Here is a 12,154-nt window from a genome sequence, read left to right on the forward strand (position 1 = left end):
TCTGTGGATAAGAAGTTCTGCTCTTGTTGATGCCCGGGTGGCCCTTCTGCTTGGAGTGATCCAGCTTCTTTGGTTTGAATCTAACCTTGCTGCACACCAGGGAGTGGTCGGTGTCGCAGTCCGCACTGTGGAAGCTGCATGTAATTTGAATGCTGTTTAAAGAGGCTCGCCTTGTGACGATGAGGTCCAGCTGGTGCCAACGATGTGATCTTGGGTGCCTCCAAGAAACCTGGTGACAGGGTTTAGTGTGAAAGAATGAGTTGGTGATGCAGAGGTTGTGACAGGTACACAACTCAAGCAGTCTCTGTCCATTCTCATTCATCCTTCCAATGCCATAGCGCCAAAGGCAGGAGGGCCATGAGTCATGGTCGGCCCCAACCCTGGCATTAAAGTCCCCCAGCAGGAACAGGTGTTGGGGATGCTACTAATGATATTATGGAGTTCCTCATAGAACTGGTCTTCAGCTTCAGGTGGGGAGCAGAGTGTTGGAGCATAGATGCTGAGTAGGTGTACTAGACCAGAGGCGGTGAACAGTCAGATGGACAGTACGCGTTCTGAGCCATTTGAAGGTGGCTCTATCATGCTTTATTGGTATTGTAACACACTCAATGTTCAATCCAACTAACTGATCACATACTGTTGTAACATCTCTTCCTGTAATGCTGTTTATAGCTTTTACACTGGTAAAGTAATGTCACAACAGGTTCCTAGGGAATACAGCAATGTCAGGTTTCTGTAGTATAGAGTCATAGAGCACTGAAACAGGCCCTTCGGCCAACTGAGTCCATGCCGACCATTAACCACCCATTTATACTAATCCTACATTAATCCCATTTTCCCTCTCACATCCCTACCTTCCCTCAATTCTTCTACCACCTACCTACACTAAGGGCAATTTTTACAATGGCCAATTTACTTATCAACCTGCAAGTCTTTGACTGTGGGAGGAAACTGGAGCACCCGGAGGAAACCCACACGGTCACAGGGAGAACTTGCAAACTCTGCACAGGCAGTACCCAGAATCAAACCGGGGTCACTGGAGCTGTGAGGATGCGGTGCTAACCACTGTGCCTCAGTGTAGTAGTGATCACATTTGCCTCACACACGAAAGGTCCCCATTCAAAACACAGACACATTTTCAAATCTTCCTGAACTAATATGAAGAAATATGAAATAATTCACATTGGCTGTTAAACGTTAACACAACACAATATCTTAAAGACCTGTTACATTTGCACATTCTCTGCACAACCAAATTCTGCACAATGCCTTTCACTCGCTGCTGTTTGCAGCCTTGATGGTGCAGACAGCTTCTCAAGATTCCAACTGATTTCTGTTGATTTGTGACAGATTATAAAAGAATCCTGCAGCACTAGCTTGGTAACAAACAGCAGCTCTAAAGCCTCATTTCAGATAGGAAAAGAAAACATGTTCTATGTTCTATATTCACATGTCCTCAGCTCCACACTGAGTGAGACAGGGACAAGTTGCAATATTTTGCTCCGCACTGTGCAATTACCCCAGTCAGCCTCAATCAGCTGTTTACCATCCCTGGGATGTAAAACGTGGGACAGATCTTCCCATACACTGAGCCCAGGCTCAGGAAAACACAGGCAGATGATATCCTGCTCACTAAACCTCCAAGCAGCTCTCACAGAAAACCCGAGTGAGTGAAACTTCCTTTGAGCTTCAATGGAGAAACTCTGGTGGAAACAATTTGTGGGAACCTGCTCCTCATGAACATTTCTTCTGGTGTGAATGTGGTGAAAATCCTTTTAAAGTTAACAATACTGCAGCAGATTCTTAGTATTCTAAGCACCTTTATAACCCAGCTCTTTAAAATACAGCCCGCAAATTAAATTAAATTGGTCCCCTTCATAATTCTCAGTCTGGAGAAATTTCCCCTCAATGTTCCGCTTCTTTTGGGAACAATTTTCAACTTATCGCGAAACGCTGCAAACGCAGCCAGGAGGTGGCGCAGTATCGGCACATGCGCAAATGCCGCCTCATGCCTGGAACGTCCCTGTCTGTGACGTCACGGCCCGGACCCAACATTCTCCGCAGGGGAACAGTGAGCATGCGTGGTGCGAGTGATGGCGGTGTTTTTGGTCGGTTGTGCAGTCGGTAAGTGGCGGTAGGAGAGGGACGGAGCCGGTGGGTGGGTTTCAGAAACACCCAGTGAAGGCCTCAACACCACTCAGTAAGATGCCCCCAGTCGTGCGTTTGCCCCGAGCGGGGCTTCTCCCAGTGACAGGCCCGGGGTTAATGGCCGTCAGATTTCCAGCTCTTTTGGAGGAAATAAGGATTAATAAACTGTAACATCAAAGGAGAAAACTTTAAAGGAAACTGAGCTCAGTTATAAAGGAGCCTGGGGGGAGGGGAGGGAGGAACCATTTGGGACACAGCACAGGAGGTTCCCCATCCCCCACTCCCTGGTTCCACAAAGACTCCCCTTGGACTGGGACACACCTGGGCAGGGCTGGCTCAAGGTGCAGGAAGCTGCTAGGCTGAGCTGTGGACTGGGAGGAGTGGGGGGTTTGACTGACAGGCCTGGGGAGGGGGATATCAGGGCAGGTACACACACTGCTCCCCCTTTTCCTCCTGGCATGTTTTACTGGAGTCGTGTTGCTGAGTGTTTCTAAACTCTTGTCTCCCTATCCCAGTGATATCGGTGGATTATAGGTTACTGAGAGTGCTGGACTATATTGCCTCTCCTCATTCTTTTTCCTTCTCCTACTCTGAGTTCCAGGCTGCAGGCTCTGGAGGTTCGATGCACCTGCAACGTTAACTCTGTTTCTCTCTCCACAGAAGCTGCCTGACCTGAATATTTCAAGCATTCTCTATTTTTTTCAGATTTCACAGAATTGCTGTAGAGCAGAAAGAGGCCATTTGGCCCATCGTGTCTGCACTGGTTTTCTGAAAGAGCAATTCACCTTGTGCCAGTCCCCAGCCTTCTCCCTGTCACCCTACACATTATTTCTTTTCACCACACTGTCAGGCAGAGCATTCCAGATATTAACCACTTGCTGTATGGAAAAGTTTTGCTCATGTCACTTTTGCTTCTCTTGCCCATAACTTTAAATCTGTGCTCTCTTGTTCTCGATCCTTTCACGAGTGGGAACAGTTTTTCGCTACTCTGTCCAGACCCCTCATGTTTTTGAATCCCTCTACCAAATCACACCTCTGCCTTCTCCAAGGAAAACAATCCTAACTTCTCCAATCTATCTTCAACTGAAATTCCTCATCCCTGAAACTATTCTCCTGAATCTTTTCTGTACTCTCTCCAATGCCCTCACGTATTTCCTAAAGTGAGGCACCCAGAACTGGACGCAATACTCCAGCTGAGGCCGAACTATTGCCTCACATAAGTTCAACATAACTTCCTTGCTCTTGTACTCTATGTCCCTATTAATAAAGCCCAGGATACTGTATGCTTTATTAACTGCTCTCTCAACCTGTCCTGCCTCCTTTAATGACTTATGTACATATACACCCAGGTCTGTCTGCTGCTGTACCCCATTTACACTTGTACTCTTTATATTATATTGCGTCTCCATGTTCTTCCCACCAAAATGAATCACCTCATATTTATCTGCATCGAACTTCATCTGCCACTTATCCGCCTATTCCACTAACTTGTCTATATCCTTTTGCAGTTGTACGCTATCTTCCTCACAGTCACAATGCTTCCAAGTTTCACATCATCCGCAAAGTTTGAAATTGTGCCCTGTATACCAAGGTCTAGTTCATTAATGTACATCAGGAAAAGCAAGGTTCCAAACACTGACCCCTGGAGAACTACAAACCTTCCAGCCTGAAAAACATCCATTAACCGCTAGATGCGATTGTTTCCTGATTCTCGGTCAATTCTGTATGCATGTTGCTACTGTCCCTTTTATTCCATGAGCTACAAGTTTGCTCACAAGTCTGTTTTGTGGCATTGTATCAAATGCCTTTTTAAAGTCGATGTACATCACATCAACAGCATTGCCCTCATCAACACTCTGTTACCTCCTCAAAAAACTCCAGCAATTTACTTAAACGTGATTTTCCTTAGAAATCCATGCTGTCTTTCCTAAATTAACCTGCTTTTGTCCATGTGACTATTTTGTCCTGAATTATTCATTCTAGAAGCTTCCCCATCACCGATGTTAAACTGATAAGCTGGGCTTATTTTTTTTTAGAGATACAGCACTGAAACAGGCCCTTCGGCCCATCGAGTCTGTGCCGACCATCAATCACCCATCTATAGTAACCCTACACTAATCCCATATTCCTACCACATCCCCACCTGTCCCTATATTTCCCTACCTATACTAGGGGCAATTTATAATGGCCAATTAACCTAGCAACCTGCAAGTCTTTGGCATGTGGGAGGAAACCGGAGCACCTGGAGGAAACCCACGCAGACACAGGGAGAACTTGCAAACTCCACACAGGCAGTACCCAGAATTGAACCCAGGTCGCTGGAGCTGTGAGGCTGCGGTGCTAACCACTGCACCACTGTGCCGCCCTTTTATCTTTACACCCTTTTCTGAACAAGAGTGTAATGCTTGCAATTCTCCAGTCCTCTGGCACCATTCTCGAGTCTAAGGAAGACTGAACAAGTATGGCCAGTGCCTCTGCGATTTCCACCCTCACTTCATGCATCGCATCCGGTCCTGGTACTTTATCCACCTTAAGTACAGTAGGCCTATTTAATACTTTCTCCTTATCGATTTTAACCCCGTCTAGTGTCTGACTTATCTCCTCTTTCAACATTGCCTGGGTTGCATCATCATCTTTGCTAAAGACAGATGTGAAGTAGTCATTTAATACCTCAGCTATGCCCTCTGGCTCCATATATAAATCCCCTTTATGGTTCCTAATGGGCCTAACTCCTCCTTTTACCACCCTTTTACTATTTATTTGTCTGACCAACACTTTGGGATTCCCTTTAATGTTAGCTGCCAGTCTCTTTTCTTGCTCTCTCTTTGCTTCTCTTATTTGCTTTTACACTTCCTCTCTGGACCTTCTGCATTCAGGCTGGTTCTCAATAGTATTTTCTACCTGACGTCCGTCGTAAGCACACTTCTTTATCTTAATCTGTTCCTCTTGTCATCCAGGGAGAGCTGGATTTGTTTACCCTACCTTTCCTCATCGGAACATACCTTGACTGTGCTCGAACTATCTCTTCTTTGAAGGTGGCCCATAGTTCAGCTCCTATTTTTCCTGCCAACCTTTGACTCCAATTTATTCATCCCAGTTCTGTTCTTACCCCATTGAAGTTGGCTTTCCCCCAGTTAATTAATCTTACTCTGGATTGTTCTTTGTCCTTTTCTGTAGCAGCTGAAACCTTATGATCAATGTCCCCTAAATGATCTACTGATACTTGATCCACTTTGCCACCTCATTCCCAAGAACTAGGTCCAGCAATGCCTCCTTTCTCAGACTAGAAACATTGCTGGAGAAAATTTTCCTGTACACGCACTCGGAATTCCTGCCCCTCAATGCCCTTTACGCTTCTACTATCCTAGTGTATGTTTGGATAATTAAGTCTCCCATTATAACTGTCTATGATTTTTGCACCTCTCTGTAATTTTCTTGCAAATTTGTACCTCCATGTCCTTCCCACTAGTCGGTGGCTTATAGACAACACCGAGCAACATAACTGCACCTTTTTTGTTCCTTAGCTCTAGTCAAATTGATTCGGTCCTTGACTCCTCTGGGATATCCTCTCTCTCCAGCACTGCAATGCTCTCCTTAACCAATATTGCCACCCCTCCCCTTTTTCCTTTTCCTGTCTTTCCTGAACATCTTGTATCCAGGAATATTCAATACCCAGTCCTGCCCTTCTTTGAACCAGGTCTCTGTTAAAACCACAAAATCATATTCCCACATCAATCTGCACCTGTAACTCACTAATCTTATTAACAACACTCTGTGCATTCACATACGTGCACATTAAACCTGATATAGACTATAGTACTTTCTCCTTACTCTGACCCCACCTAGTAATTTATGTTACTCTAGTGCCATCTATTTCTTGCAGTAGTCTGTGCACCTTGGTACTCTTTTTTTTTGATATATCCTCCTGGTTTCCAAACCCCTGCCAAGTGAGTTTAAGCCCTCCCTAATAGCACTAGCAAATCACCCCACAAGGAAATTTGTCCCAGTTCTGTTTAGGTGCAACCTGTCCAGCCTGTACAGGTCCCACCTTTTCCAGAACTGGTCCCTGTGCCCCAGGAATTGAAAGCCCTCCCTCCTGCACCATCTTTCCAGCCACGCATTCATCTGCACTATCCTATTTCTATACTCATTTGCGCGTGGCACTGGGAGTAATCTGGAAATTAGTACTTTTGTGGTTCCGCTTGCTAGTTTCTTACCTAGTTCACTAAACTCTTTCTGTAGGACCGCATCCTTTTTCCTACCTATGGCATTGTTCCCAATGTGGACCACGACTGCTGGCTGGTCATCCTTCTCCGTCAAAGTGCTCTGCAGCTGTTCAGTGACATCCTTGACCCTGGCATCAGGGAGGCAACACACCATCCTGGATTCATGTCTGTGCCCACAGAAACGCCACAGATTTCCGGCATCTGCAGTATTTTGCTTTTGTTTCATTGCAGGCGTTGCTCACAGAATTGAGCCGAGAAACACAGATGGACCAATTAAGAGCCGGTTTGTGTCGGTTGTGAGTGTTGGATGTGGAAGTCGGTCTCTGAAGGTCTTTTTTTTTTGCATTAGTTTGATCTGGAGGCGAAGCTGCTGGGTTTAACCCCGAGTGCTTTTGAGCCCAGTCAGGCCCAACAGTTTCCAATGTGAGACTGTCAAGTGAGGTAGATTCCAGGGGAGATGAGGTTACTAAATGGACACCAACCACTCTGTAAAAGAGTATTGTTTTGGTAAATTGGTAACAAGTATTTCTGTAGAGGCCTTTAATCCATTTTACATATACAGATTTTAAACATTTCATTCTTGGGATATGAACATCGCCAACAAAACCAGCATAGATTGTCAATCTCCAGTTGCCCATTGAGAAGGTGACGGTGGACCGCCTTCTTGAACTGCTGCAGTCTGTGTGGTGAAGGTGATCCCACAATGGTGTTAGGGAAGGAGTTACAGGATTTTCACCCAGTGATGATGAAGGAACGGTGATATATGTCCAAGTTAACATCAACTTGTATTTATGTAGCGCCTTCAATGTAATAAAATGTTCCAAGTCTGTTCACAGGAGGGTTATAAATCAACCTTTAACACTGAGCGACATAAGGAGATATTGGGGCAGTTGACCAAAAGCTTGATCAAAGAGGTGGGTTTTAAGAAGCATGGAAGGTGAGGTAGAGAGGCGGAGAGGATTAGGGAGGGATTTCCAAAGCTCATGTCTTTGGCAGCTGAAGGCCTGGCCACCAGTGGTGGAGCAATGAAAATCGGGAATACTCAAGGTGCCAGAATTAGATGATCCCTGATCTCTCGGAGGGTTGTAGAGCTGGAGGAGATTATAGAGATAGTGAGGGGTGAGGGCATGGAGGGATTTGAAAACAAGGCTGAGAATTTTCAAATCGAGGTGCTTCTTAACTTGGGAGTCTGTGTAGGTCAGCGAGCACAGTGGTGATGGGTGAACATGACTTGGCTCGAGTAAGGACACAGGCAGCAGAGTTTTGGATGATCTCAAGTTTACGGAGGGTAGAATGTGGGAGACCGGCCAGGAGTGTGTTAGAATAGTCAAGTTGAGATGTAACAAATGCAGGGATGTAAGTTTCAGAGGCAGATGAGCTGAGGCAGTGGCGATGTCGGGCGATGTTACTGAGGTGGAAATAGGTGGTCTGAGTGATGACACCGATATGCAGTTGGAAGCTCATCTCGGGGTCAAATATCACACCAAGGTTATGAAGGGTTTGGTTTTGCCTCACAGTTGCCAGCGAGAGAGATGGGGTCGGTGGCTAGGGAGTGGAGTTTGTAGCAGAAACTGAAGACAATGGCTTCAGACTTCCCAGTATTTAATTGGAGGAAATGTCTGTTCATCCAGTACCGGATATCAGACAAGTCAGGATGGTGGGGAACTTGGAGGTGATGGTGTTCACATACACCTGTTATCCTGGTCCTTCTAGATGATGGAAGTTAAAGGTTTGGGAGGTTCTGTCAAAGTTTGGTCGACTTGTAGATGTATAAAATCCGTCCCCTCTCTGTCCCCCCTTCTGTAGAGGGCAGAGTCTTGTGTAGGTCCAGACTGGCTGCAGGTTCCCTTCCCTGAAGGACATTAGTGAACCAGTTGGGGTTGTACATCAATCCAGCAGCTTTCATGGTCACTTTTTCCTTGGGCCGTCCCCATGAATTACCAGGTTCATTCAGCTCCATTTCACAAACTCCCTTTGTGTTTTTGTGGGTTTTCTCACACTTTTCCTGTTTTAAATCAATTTCACAGGGTTTTAGAAGGGGAGGAATTACAGCCGTGAAATGCAAAGCAAACGTCAGATCAGGATCTGAAGGAGTCGCCCAATTTATCAGAATTTATCAATGGATTTTGAACCTAGAAGGACGAAGCACCATTCATAGTGAGGAGAAGTTGTACACGTCCTGCATGTGTGGGCATGTAAATATGGGAACTATGGAAAGGGATTGAATTATCCAGTTGAGATGGAAACTCATCCACGGAGTCACAGCCTGGAGAGACTATTCACCTGCTCCAAGTGTGGGAAGGGATTCACTATTTCATCACACCTGTTGAGACAGTAGCGAGTTCACACTGACAACAGACCTTTTAAATGCCCAAATTGCGAGAGAGGTTCTGTTGAACTGATGTCCCATCAATGTGCTCACTCTGATGAGAGACCATTCAGGTGTTCTCACTGTGGGATTGGGTTCAGGCAGTCGTCTGATCTCACTGTACACCAACGCACTCATCCTGGGGAGAGGCCATTCACCTGCTCCGAGTGTGGGAAGGGATTCACTCAGTCATCCCATTTTCTGACACACCAGCGTGTTCACACTGGGGAGAGGATGTTCACCTGCTTGGAGTGTGGGAAGGGATTCACTCAGTCATCCACCCTGCTGATACACCAGCGAGTTCACACTGGGGAAAGGCCGTTCACCTGCTCAGAGTGTGGAAAGGGATTCACTACTTCATCTGTTCTGCTGGTACACCAGCGAGTTCACACTGGGGAGAGGCCGTTCACCTGCTCAGAGTGTGGTAAAGGATTCACTCGGTCATACAACCTGCTGACACACCAGCGACTTCACACAGGGGAGAGGCCGTTCACCTGCTCTGAGTGCGAGAAGGGATTTACTACTTCATCCCACCTACTGGCACATCAGAGAGTTCACACTGACGAGAGACCTTTTAAATGTCCAGACTGTGGAAATTGCTATAAAAGTTCTGCTGAACTGATGTCTCATCAACGTGTACACACTGACGAGAGACCGTTCAGGTGTTCTCACTGTGGGACTGGGTTCAGGCAATCATCTCATCTTACTGAACACCAGCGTACTCATACTGGGGAGAGGCCGTTCACCTGCTCAGAGTGTGGGAAGGGATTCACTACTTCATCCTACCTGCTGTCACACCAGCGAGTTCACACTGGGGAGAGGCCATTCACCTGCTCAGTGTGTGGGAAGAGCTTCACGCGGTCATTCAACCTGCTGACACACCAGCGAGTTCATACTGGGGAGAGGCCGTTCACTTGCTCCGACTGTGGGAAGGGATTCACTCAGTCATCTAACCTTCTGACACACCAGCGAGTTCACACTGGGGAGAGGCCATTCAGGTGTTCTCACTGTGGGACTGGGTTCAGCCGATCATCTGAACTCATTGTACACCAGCGCACTCACACTGGGGAGAGGCCCTTCACCTGCTCAGAGTGTGGGAAGGGATTCACTCGGTCATCCATTCTGCTGAAACACCAGCGAGTGCACAAGTAATTTGGGATGAGAAATGTCTGTCAAATAGCTGATTTCCGACATTGAGGTTTCGGAAATCCATAAGGCTTCTCTCCCTTTCCATCCTTAACCAAAAGACTGGTTGGTTCTGGGTTTTTTTAATGCTGACAAACCACAAAGTTGCCCGGAGATCTTTTTAACTGTCTTTAAGTTGTCTTTATTTTTATCATCTTCCACCTTGGTGGAAATGAACTTCAGCCAGGAAAGCAAGTGGGTAGAACTGCATCCTCCTTCACAACTTCAGTGTGTTGGTTTTCTGTAAATGGCCAAAAATTGCCAATGTTTTTTTTTGCCTTCATGGGATATCTTAGCAGAGACCACCTGAGAACTGACACAGCGCAGCTGACATGATTTAAAATTAATGGTGCAGGATCAGGAGCTGGCAAGTTGCTGGCCAGCAGCAAAAACATTGGTCTGTGTCATGAAAGTGGATTGTGTTTTGTTAATTTTTTTTAAAAAGGTATTTAAAGTTGAGCTGAATAAATGTTGGACCAGGTTTTTTACAAAAGGCCATCAAGAGGACACTGAAGGAGCCGGATTGGCAACAGTGTTGCTGGTTGTCACATGACTTGGGTTAGCCTTGGAGCAGAAACCCTGGTAACGGGCAGAGAAATGACAAGCGCTCCTTGGATTGGACAAGTCCAGTGCTGGTCAGAAAACTGACAAGTTTTTGGTTGCTGCTCAGTCAGCATGGTTTTACCTTCAGGAGTGAGATAAAGTCAAGTCTGCTGCAAACTGTCACGAATAGATGGGAACAAACTGTAGATTGTCATGAACTGATGAGAACCAACTGTAGTTTGTGTTTTGTACATTTGAGTATTAATGTCAACTGCCATTTTATGCAGCATGTTTAAGTTTTTACTTTTATCTTCCTATTGTGAAAATGGAGGAGAGAGATCATGTGGGACAGCTACTTGACGGGGTCCAAGTTACAGGACCCATGAGCCACCCTATTCAGCCTGCCTGAATTTGAAACTGGAGCAGTTGAGGGTACAGCTTGTTCCAAAGCCACAGCTGCCTTTTATTTTATTTATTTAGAGATACAGCACTGAAACAGGCCCTTGGCCGACCAACGACCACCCATTTTTATACTAATCCTACATTCCTTACCACATCCCCACAATTCTCCTACCACCTACCTACACTAGGGGCAATTTACAACTGCCAATTTACCTATCAACCTGCAAGTCTTTTGGCTGTGGGAGGAAACCGGAGGACCCGGAGAAAACCCACGCGGTCACAGGGAGAACTTGCAAACTCCACACAGGCAGTACCCGGAATCGAACCTGGGTCACTGGAGCTGTGAGGCTGTGGTGCTAACCACTGCGCCACTGTGCCCCCTTGTGTAGATCAAAACCTACAGCTGCCTGAAGACACACTTCTCCCTGAGGCATCCCTGCAAGAAGCCACAGCTGCTGAAAGCTGCTCTCTGTAGGTTTTGATCTGTAAGACACAGTCTGCAAGAAGATTAAAAAGACAATGTCTGCAAAAACAGCAAGAAAACCTGCTTTCTGCTAGCTTTTCTCTCTGTCTAATGAAAAGGTGACTTCAGCAATTAAGCTGCCTCCATTTATATCTGAGACTGCCAGAAGAAGAAATTGTGAGAACATAGGTATTCTCAACGACTCCTTCCCCCTACTCGGCGTTTCCAGTCGGTGATCTCCATTTTGGACTTTTTGATATTTTAAAAGGACTTTAGTTTTGACTGAAATCGATGTTAGCTGGTCGTTAAGATAATTTTCTATTTCGTAAACGTCCTTGCCTTTTTTATGCCTTTAACCTTGGATGTGTGTACGCTTGCGTTGTGAAGTTAATCCCCTTCCCGAGTTTGAGTGTGTTAATAAACCCTACTTCTTTGTTTTAACTTTAACAACCGTGTTGTTGCGGTCATTTACTAGTCAGGATTTAAGGGAGAGAAGAATTCAAACATAATCTGTTAACAGACAGCTGGTGAAAAGTACAGGGAAATTAGTTTTTTTTAAAAATTGAATTAACTACCTGTTTGTGACAAGAAATTGGGAGCTCAAGTCTGCAATAAACCCACGTAAGACCAAATATAAGAATCAAGCTGAATCAGAAATTAAAATAAACTGGTTGGAAACCAAAAGGGGAAAACCTGGTAGCCGAAAAGATCGTTAAGACAAATAACAACTGCGACAAAACCCTTTCAATCTAACATTAGGGTGGCGCAGTGGTTAGCACCGCAGCCTCACAGCTCCAGCGACCCGGGTTCAATTCTGGG

General features: G+C 45.8%; 1 protein-coding gene across 1 annotated transcript; it reads left to right on the forward strand.

The window, feature by feature from the left end:
* The first annotated feature begins 2,036 nt into the window (after positions 1–2,036).
* LOC137374025 (zinc finger protein 229-like) lies at positions 2,037–11,813 on the forward strand. The gene is made up of 2 exons (XM_068039802.1): positions 2,037–2,124; positions 8,402–11,813. Exon 2 carries the CDS (start codon positions 8,776–8,778, stop codon positions 9,892–9,894), a length of 1,119 nt encoding a protein of 372 aa, XP_067895903.1. The 5' UTR covers positions 2,037–2,124; positions 8,402–8,775; the 3' UTR covers positions 9,895–11,813.
* Positions 11,814–12,154: the final 341 nt, after the last annotated feature.

This window comes from Heterodontus francisci, chromosome 9 (assembly GCF_036365525.1).
Source record: "Heterodontus francisci isolate sHetFra1 chromosome 9, sHetFra1.hap1, whole genome shotgun sequence".
Lineage (NCBI taxonomy): Eukaryota > Metazoa > Chordata > Chondrichthyes > Heterodontiformes > Heterodontidae > Heterodontus > Heterodontus francisci.

Coding starts and splice junctions, on each gene's coding strand:
- LOC137374025 (XM_068039802.1), top strand. CDS start 8,776: ATGTCCCATCAATGTGCTCACTCTGATGAGAGACCATTCAGGTGTTCT.